The following is a 10224-nucleotide window of genomic DNA, read 5'->3' as shown; positions in this document are numbered from 1 at the left end:
GTGTAGTGCATCTGTGTAGTGCATCTGTGTAGTGCATCTGTGTAGTGCATCTGTGTAGTGCATCTGTGTAGTGCATCTGTGTAGTGCATCTGTGTAGTGCATCTGTGTAGAGCATCTGTGTAGTGCATCTGTGTAGTGCATCTGTGTAGAGCATCTGTGTAGAGCATCTGTGTAGAGCATCTGTGTAGAGCATCTGTGTAGTGCATCTGTGTAGTGCATCTGTGTAGAGCATCTGTGTAGAGCATCTGTGTAGAGCATCTGTGTAGAGCATCTGTGTAGAGCATCTGTGTAGAGCATCTGTGTAGTGCATCTGTGTAGTGCATCTGTGTAGTGCATCTGTGTAGTGCATCTGTGTAGTGCAGGGGTCGGGAACCTATGGCTCGCGAGCCATATATGGCTCTTTCGATAACGCAATATGGCTCGCAGACAATTTTGAGCTGACATTTAACATGATTACAGGTAATAAATAATTATATTGTGTCATTTTAAAGTAAAACATTTAGCAGCGGATTTGTTTTTAGTTCTCCCCTCTCTTTCCTCCGCCCTGTCTCTGGCTGCAGGTGAAGGTGTGTTCACACGTAGGGGGTAGGGGGAGGAGCCCCGCCTTTACATCTGCATGACTTGAATCACTGAGATCTGTATGAAGCAGATCTCAGTTGTAAACTCACCTCCGCCACCAACTCCAGGATCACTTTTATACATTCAACGACACGCTCTGGTTTTCCTCCCACCAAGACGACTCTGTCCGTGGAGTGGGGGCAGCACTCCTGGAACAGCTTGATGGTGGTCTGAGTGTTCTGGGGCAAACATGAAGCAGTTGAGAAATAAAGAAATGACTCGATAAATTACACACATATTAAATCTATTTATTTGTTTGACAAACAACTTATTTCCAAGCAGGACAACACTTCTATCTATTTCGAATAAGCACTCTGTCTAACAGGAAAAATATTTATTAGAGACGTTACTAATAAAAAAAGTAAGAAAGTGTGTGGGACATTATTTGCTATTATTATTTCATTTTTAAATATTTTTAGAAGTGAAGAAATACAGAAATTAAAAATGAAACCGATTTAATTACAAACCGAAAAGAATAAATTGGGAAATAATTCAATGTGAAAATAAATTCATATAAAAAGGCACATTTATTGGATAATTGAGGCTTTTATTTCTACGTTATTGTAATGGAAGCTTTAGTCCTCGACACTGAACCTTCCAGTGAGACATTATTGTGATCTTAACAATCCCGTCCACCTGGACTCCTACCTCTCTCAGCTCCTTTATCTTGGCACCTTTCACCCCGATGATGCCTCCGGCCAAACTCTGGTGGATCAGCAGGCGAAGCTCAGAGTCAAAATCAACCCCACTGTAATGCTGGTACTACAGAAACACAGATCAGCGACGTCAGAGAGGCCGAAACCGTTTCATCAAGCACTTCTGCACCAAGTCAGGAACAATGTGCACGCAAATATAACATGTGGTGGGTTTTAAATAAACCGCACACAGGAATGTGAAAGTCTCTGCAGGACATGAGTTCAGGGTCACATTAAAGTGCAGTTGTGATTAAGAACATGAAGACAAACATGTTCAGGGTAGAACATACTGCACCATATACTGAGATCTCATGTATTGACGTTCAGTGTTACTCACCAACACGACTGCTGCATCTTCTTCATTTGCAAAGCATCGTTTACGTCCCCGTTAACCAGCGAGCAGCTCTTCTTCTTCACTGCCTTTGTCGGCACATTGTGTTATCGGTGCGTTAATGCAAAACCAGAAGAGAAGGATGCAGATTGTGCATCTCTCGTGTCCTTGTGCAGAACTTCTTTATAGAGCGAACTTACTGAGTTATTACTACAAGCGACATAATGTCATCGGCCGTCCCGGACCGCCCTCTGTGCATGCACACATCATCAACAAGGTAATCAACACGCCGTCTCACCTCCTCTAGGGTCGGGATGATCTTCAGCAGAATGTCTCCAATAGTGTCGATGCTGGCGTTCACGCTCAGGATCCTGTCGGGAGCCATTTCCAAGCATTACAAGGTGCACGGAGAGTAGAACCCAAAGTAAAAACACAACACGTGAGAAGCAGTCGACGCACAATTATAACCTTTCCCCAACACTAGAGCGATTACATAATCAGCTGACATGCACTCAATCTGATACTATGTTCAAAGTAAGAGAAGTCTCGGGAGGACGGGCAGCTTCAAAGAGTCGGGGGGTAAGAGAAAGGGAAAGACCTGTTACCATCCCACCACCAGCAGGTCGGGGAGAAGGACTCAAACATAAGCTTGCCATGACACCAGCACGCCTTCGATGTGACCAGGGGTTGGGGAAGGGGGGGGGGGGGGGGGGGGTGGGGGAGACGAGGTGGGCAGTAGAAGAGAGTAACAGCAGAGGGGTTGAGGTGGGGAAGGAAATGCGAGTGGTTACCAACTACTTTGTGGTACAGGACAGGAGCAGGGATGGAGGGGGCCTGAGAGAAATTGAACAGAAGGGATGCAGCACAATGAAATAAAGACACGACATGAATGAGTGAGAGAGGACGGAGCCTCCAGACAAGAACCAGCGCTCTGCCAGAAATCATGGAGAGTGATGCTGACAACAGGGGGGGGGGGGGTAAAGGGAGGCCAGGTGGGCCACAGAGGACAGAGAAATAACACATGTCTGCTTTCATGGTAAGAATCACAGCAAGGAGAAACATCCAGCAGCTGCGATGCTAAACCATTAAACACCAACTTCGTAGCGGTGGCTTGTGGGGCTGCACGATATCGGGAGTAAACGGACGTTCTTCTTCTGCGACCTTTTGGACATGACTGGTTTTATTCTCTCGTTAGTCAGCGTGGCACGTCAGGTGTTAACGTGTAACTCTGAGCCACACGTCCATACAATCTCTAATGTTTATATTGCAGTTTGATATTTATTGTATTCTCATTTATTCTTTATGTGGATGTGATGCCTGTCAGTCAGTGAGCAGGGCAACAAACATCACTGTAATAATGTTTGTTGGTTTAATGCTTTACGTTCTGGTATATCTGACACACCGAACCTTTAAAGTGAGCGGTGCTCAGCAACATCTGTATACAACGTGTGAAAACATGAGAACTTCACAACCTTCCACGGATCGTGTTCATCACAAGCTCAGCACAGCTCCATCTACTCACTAACCAATCAGAGCAGGCTTTCAGGGGAAACGCAGGTTCAAACTACCATAAACTACCATGCGCACAACGAGACGGGATGCGTGTAGTGGCGAGGTCTTGAGGATTCTCCCGTCCGAGCAGCCGTCTGACGAGTTACGTCCTTAATTAGCATGAAGCTAATAAAACACTGGATTAGTCGTGGAAAATGAGAAACGTGCAGCGTGACGCGTTCGAGTCCATGTGCCGACGTCCTTCGATGCGACTGTTGTGCGTCACATCGTAGCGCCGCTGCTGAAGCGATATATCGTGCAGCCCCGGCTGGTCGTCGGTGATTCTCTGCATGGACAATAAACTGTAATAACAAAAAGGCCAACTCAATGGAGATGCTTAAAATGGACAGAAAAATCAAAAGGAACAATACACGTCTCTTACAAGTGGAGGAGGGGGGGTGTTTGGGGGGAGGGGGGGGTATACTGTCATGTGTATACAAACGTCAGAATGAAACAGAAGGCAGGTTATCAAAGACATGTTTCACTGTTCTAATCAGGCAGTGAGGCAATAACTGGTGGGACATACCGCTCCGGGCCACTGCTGTCTGGGACTGATACACTGGCATTGTACTGCGTGGGCCGAGGTGGAGGTGGTGGTGGTTGTGGTGGTGGTTGTGGTGGAGGAGGTTGGCATTGGGCGGGGGCATTCAATCACAAGTTAGGTGCCCGTTTAAGGAGGGGCACGGTTTATGGGCGGGCGGGGGCCAACCGGGAGTGTCAGGTGGGCGGGCGTTCAGGGGCGGGCGGAGGTTGGGCCAACGTCAAGGTGGGCAACGCAGGAGGGGCATGTCGATCCAGTACATGGACAACGGAGGAAGGTGGCCAAAAGTAAAAACAACAAAGTAAAAGGAGAAGGGAAGAGGGGGAGAAGGAATACATTTTTAATTGAATATATACTTTGTCCCAAAAGTGAAAGACTTGAAAGTGTGGTGAGTGAAGAAGAACAGGAAGTGTGACCTGGACAAGAGATTAGTTTAACAGACAGTGTGCAGATCTACGTCCCTGAGACTAAGTCCACTCAGGCCCCTGTGGTCACTTCAAGGTCAAACATAGCTTGGACAGGGGGGGGGGAGTGGATCCAACAGGTCTGTCTAACAAGGCCTTCCTTCTCTGTCCACATGAGCCAACTGGGTTTCATCTTTATCAAACTGACCTTTCCCAACAGTCAACTGTTGAACCTGCTGGAGAGAAATCTGAGGGACTCCGATCAATGTGGGGTTTCAATCAATTGGAATTTAGCTTCTGGATCCTTTCAATTGTATGAGCCAACTAAACTTAAAAACTTAAAGCTCCTCGGCTGCGTTTCATCCGTTTACTCACGTCTGTGCGCAGAGCTTTTATGTTCTTGCCCCCCTTCCCGATAACGGCACCGGCATTCTGTGAAGAGACAGAAACATTTCCTTTGAAGGAATAAAAATCGCTTTGATTTAGAGATGAGATATAAACACACACACACACACACACACACACACACACACACACACACACACACACACACACACACACACACACAGGGGTCTTTACTTTGCTCTGAAGCAGCACGCGCAGCTCCACCATCTCGTCTGCATTGCGAGAACGTTTGAAGGCCTGCTCTTCGTCCATGTCCTCCGCTGGCCGTTTACCTGAGAGGACAGACAGCTGTGGTCAGTATGGAGGCAATCATCAGCGAACACCCAGAGTAATATCTTTAACTCCACGCTGTAGAAGTTCCAACTGATCCACAGAACCGCTGGTGATACGAGAAGTAAAGCAGACGCATCCTCTGAAGGGTTAATAGTAAATGGAGCCTGCGAGGCGAACAGTTTGTTCTTCTCCAAGAATAGGTTTCATTCAGCAGTCGCCTGCATCCTGAAATGTGTCCCGCACCACCATGTCCCCTCCTGGATTAGAACAGTGGCAGATCTGCTCAGGGCCCACAGAACAGCAGCATCTTGGACAATCCCTCAACCATCTGACGCGTCCACATGCTACGTAGAGCCGGCCAGGAATGTTCAGCTCTTCCATTTCTTCCTCCCTTGAGTACATTTACACTGAATCCCAAACTGGAGACGACACCGCACGGGCTCGAGTCACGCACAAGTTAATTCATGCAGTTTACATGACAGTCATGAACGGCTGATCACGATGAGGATGTGCAGGAGCTCACCATTAGCGTCAGTGTTGATGAATGCAGTATCTTCGTCTTGCTGATCGACTTTCACCTCCATTGTTTTGCACCTGCAGTGGAATGCAAACAGGCTCCTCTCCCTGGATCTGCTAGAGGGGGGGTACAAGCAAAGACACATTTAAATACATACAAATAATTGATGTAATCAAATCAATAAAAATTGTTTACAAAGAATATTTAATTTCCAAATATTTACATTCTTGCAACTCAATTTAGATTGTGGGAAGTATGAATAGTTCTCTCACATGTAGAATGCATTTATTCCTGCATACATTAAAGACAGTACATTACTCCATCAGGTCTAAATCGAGGGTCTCAGGACTAGAGGTACATTTGTGATATTGGTTTATATGAAAATAAAATGGCTTTAGCTAATGGAGAGCCATCTGAACATCACAAGTCAGGTATGCATGCAGCAGCATTATTATAAACAGCCAGGATGTTGGACTGCACACCTTAAATAGTGTCCAACACTGCCCTGCATGAAGTGTACTGTACACATGCACTGCATGAAGTGTACTGTAGACATGCACTGCCCTACATGAAGTGTACTGTACACATGCACTGCCCTGCATGAAGTGTACTGTACACATGCACTGCCCTACATGAAGTGTACTGTACACATGTACTGCCCTGCATGAAGTGTACTGTACACATGTACTGCCCTGCATGAAGTGTACTGTACACATGCACTGCCCTACATGAAGTGTACTGTACACATGCACTGCCCTGCATGAAGTGTACTGTACACATGCACTGCCCTACATGAAGTGTACTGTACACATGCACTGCCCTGCATGAAGTGTACTGTACACATGCACTGCCCTACATGAAGTGTACTGTACACATGCACTGCCCTGCATGAAGTGTACTGTACACATGCACTGCCCTGCATGAAGTGTAGTGTACACATGCACTGCCCTGCATGAAGTGTACTGTACACATGCACTGCCCTACATGAAGTGTACTGTACACATGCACTGCCCTGCATGAAGTGTAGTGTACTGTACACATGCACTGCCCTGCATGAAGTGTACTGTACACATGCACTGCCCTGCATGAAGTGTACTGTACACATGCACTGCCCTACATGAAGTGTACTGTACACATGCACTGCCCTACATGAAGTGTACTGTACACATGCACTGCCCTACATGAAGTGTACTGTACACATGCACTGCCCTGCATGAAGTGTACTGTACACATGCACTGCCCTACATGAAGTGTACTGTACACATGCACTGCCCTACATGAAGTGTACTGTACACATGCACTGCCCTACATGAAGTGTACTGTACACATGCACTGCCCTACATGAAGTGTACTGTAGACATGCACTGCCCTGCATGAAGTGTACTGTACACATGCACTGCCCTACATGAAGTGTACTGTACACATGCACTGCCCTGCATGAAGTGTACTGTACACATGCACTGCCCTGCATGAAGTGTACTGTACACATGCACTGCCCTGCATGAAGTGTAGTGTACTGTACACATGCACTGCCCTGCATGAAGTGTAGTGTACTGTACACATGCACTGCCCTACATGAAGTGTACTGTACACATGCACTGCCCTGCATGAAGTGTACTGTACACATGCACTGCCCTGCATGAAGTGTACTGTACACATGCACTGCCCTGCATGAAGTGTAGTGTACTGTACACATGCACTGCCCTACATGAAGTGTACTGTACACATGCACTGCCCTGCATGAAGTGTACTGTACACATGCACTGCCCTGCATGAAGTGTACTGTACACATGCACTGCCCTGCATGAAGTGTAGTGTACTGTACACATGCACTGCCCTACATGAAGTGTACTGTACACATGCACTGCCCTACATGAAGTGTACTGTACACATGCACTGCCCTGCATGAAGTGTACTGTACACATGCACTGCCCTGCATGAAGTGTACTGTACACATGCACTGCCCTGCATGAAGTGTACTGTACACATGCACTGCCCTGCATGAAGTGTACTGTACACATGCACTGCCCTGCATGAAGTGTACTGTACACATGCACTGCCCTGCATGAAGTGTACTGTACACATGCACTGCCCTGCATGAAGTGTAGTGTACTGTACACATGCACTGCCCTACATGAAGTGTACTGTACACATGCACTGCCCTGCATGAAGTGTACTGTACACATGCACTGCCCTGCATGAAGTGTACTGTACACATGCACTGCCCTGCATGAAGTGTAGTGTACTGTACACATGCACTGCCCTACATGAAGTGTACTGTACACATGCACTGCCCTACATGAAGTGTACTGTACACATGCACTGCCCTGCATGAAGTGTACTGTACACATGCACTGCCCTGCATGAAGTGTAGTGTACTGTACACATGCACTGCACTGCATGAAGTGTACTGTACACATGCACTGCCCTGCATGAAGTGTACTGTACACATGCACTGCCCTGCATGAAGTGTACTGTACACATGCACTGCCCTGCATGAAGTGTACTGTACACATGCACTGCCCTGCATGAAGTGTACTGTACACATGCACTGCCCTACATGAAGTGTACTGTACACATGCACTGCCCTGCATGAAGTGTAGTGTACACATGCACTGCACTGTATGAAGTGTACTGTACACATGCACTGCCCTGCATGAAGTGTACTGTACACATGCACTGCACTGTATGAAGTGTACTGTACACATGCACTGCCCTGCATGAAGTGTACTGTACACATGCACTGCCCTGCATGAAGTGTACTGTACACATGCACTGCCCTACATGAAGTGTACTGTACACATGCACTGCCCTGCATGAAGTGTACTGTACACATGCACTGCACTGTATGAAGTGTACTGTACACATGCACTGCCCTGCATGAAGTGTACTGTACACATGCACTGCCCTACATGAAGTGTACTGTACACATGCACTGCCCTGTTGATGGTTAAACACAAACAGCATCTCTGCACTGAGGCCTTACAGGGAGAATCTGGTCAACGCCTACATAGCTAAGGACTTAGCAACACACATTGTACCTACTATGGGTTTTTCCAAGAGCATTTACAGCTATCCTGATTATGTTCTCCAGAAAACACATTTATTGGTGTATTATTGCTTGATTTAATTATATTTAAAGAAAGCTAGTTATACCGAGCACCCCTTTCATCTCCACCTAAATCCAAAATAGCTACCTGAGGAAACTGCGGCCGCACAAGAAGAACAACAGTTTGTCTGCTGCCTGCAGAAGTTAGCTAGCCTCTTAGCTAAGTTGACATGACTGTGCTAAGCTAACAGCTAAAGCTAGCCGGTTGCTTTCTGTGTGTTTAGCGAGGCGTGTCTGTGAGCTACAGAGTAACACACACCGTACAACATTTAAATAACACACACTCCGGCGCTCCTGGTGAATGTCAGCGGGTGAATCTAACTACATGACGCATAACAAGCAAGCTAAGCTAAATGACGCAACGTCAAATGTCGCGCTAGCAACAAAAAGCAGTTAGAAAAACAAACCTGCAGCAGCGACGCCACGTTCACTGCGGTGCTCTCACCCGCTGGTGTGTTACATACGTTTATCATGTCAGCACGGGCGGGCGGGGCTAAGGCGCATTACACTCACAGAGAGGAATGATGTACCCATGTGGCAACGCTGGACGATTTATCAAACTCTCCTCTCAATATCAGGGTATTTTGGACCCTAAATGAAGACTCACAGGCAGCCTTTCTTCTCGACCCCGCCCCCCTGTAACAAGAACTGCCTGTATGAGAGGGTTGTTTTGCCCTGAACTTGGACGAACAGGTTAGTGGACATAAAGGTGGGCAAAGTAGGCAACCCCAATTAAAAAGGCTCCAAACAGTTATAGATTTATTATGATGTTTAGATATAACTAATATTGAATTATGCTACTATTCTAACTCATTGTAACCCGAACTATTTTACAAAAAGCCCCCAAAAGCACTTAAACAGTGTGTGTGTGTGTGTGTGTGTGTGTGTGTGTGTGTGTGTGTGTGTGTGTGTGTGTGTGTGTGTGTGTGTGTGTGTGTGTGTGTGTGCTCTGATAAACATCTGTAGGATTGATTATCTAAATTAACTGGCAGTCCTTAATCTTGACCACTTCCTGTTCAACCTGTTTTTAATTAAATAAATGTGCAGGATATTTTTAAAATATATAAAATGCATTTATTTATTTATTTGCCAAATATCTTATTTCTGTATTCATTTATTGTCATATTTAATTTATTACACTTTTTTTCAAATTTAATTTCCTGTTAATTTATTTCTGTTTTTATTAATTTCAGTATTTCTTCATAAATTAAAAATACATAAATAGGGAAATAAATAAAAACTAAGAGAAATGTATAAATTGGGAATTAACTAAATATGAAAATAAGTGAATACCAAAAAGATTTGTCAAATAAATAAATGCATTTTATGTATTTATTATTAATTTCCAAAATAATCTGCACATTTGATAATCGGTTTTTATTTCTACATTATTTTCTTTATTATTTGATTTAATTATTCAGTTTTTTTAGCGGCAGCTTTAGTTCTTTAAACTGCAGATTACTTTATGATAAATACAGAAGTATTCAAACAATCTCAATGACTTCCCTTTCCTATTGTCCCTGTTGCTGCAAAAAGTGCAAAACTCTCTAAAATATGTAAGAGCATCTCCTCTGATGGTGCACACAGGATGATCTCCAACAAAGGGGAGGGGGGAGAAAAGGCGGAGAAGAGGGCGGAGAGAAGGAGAAGGAAGAAGGGAAGAAGAGGGAGAGGAGGGAAGGGCGGAGGGAGGCGCAGAGGGAGGGCGGCGCGGAGGAGAAGGGAGGAGAGGAGGAGGAAAAGGGGAGGAGGAGAGGGGAGAGGGAGGCGGAGACGGGGA

The 10224-nt window shown here is 45.7% G+C and overlaps 1 protein-coding gene across 1 annotated transcript in view; it reads right to left on the bottom strand.

Annotated features, from left to right (window-relative positions):
- Window positions 1-8981, bottom strand: part of hnrpkl (heterogeneous nuclear ribonucleoprotein K, like) — a 26445-nt gene extending 17464 nt beyond the window's left edge. The window contains exons 1-8 of the mRNA XM_029444486.1: window positions 8852-8981; window positions 5342-5451; window positions 4720-4817; window positions 4516-4572; window positions 3722-3765; window positions 1943-2015; window positions 1267-1380; window positions 669-797 (exon numbers count right to left, since the gene is read on the bottom strand). Coding sequence (XP_029300346.1) covers window positions 669-797; window positions 1267-1380; window positions 1943-2015; window positions 3722-3765; window positions 4516-4572; window positions 4720-4817; window positions 5342-5402 — 576 coding nt within the window. The 5' untranslated portion in view covers window positions 5403-5451; window positions 8852-8981. The remainder of the gene's footprint in view (window positions 1-668; window positions 798-1266; window positions 1381-1942; window positions 2016-3721; window positions 3766-4515; window positions 4573-4719; window positions 4818-5341; window positions 5452-8851) is intronic.
- Window positions 8982-10224: the final 1243 nt, after the last annotated feature.

This window comes from Cottoperca gobio, chromosome 12 (genome assembly GCF_900634415.1).
Source record: "Cottoperca gobio chromosome 12, fCotGob3.1, whole genome shotgun sequence".
NCBI lineage: Eukaryota > Metazoa > Chordata > Actinopteri > Perciformes > Bovichtidae > Cottoperca > Cottoperca gobio.
Note: the sequence above shows the minus strand (reverse complement) of the source record. Positions and strands in the feature narration are given on the sequence as shown.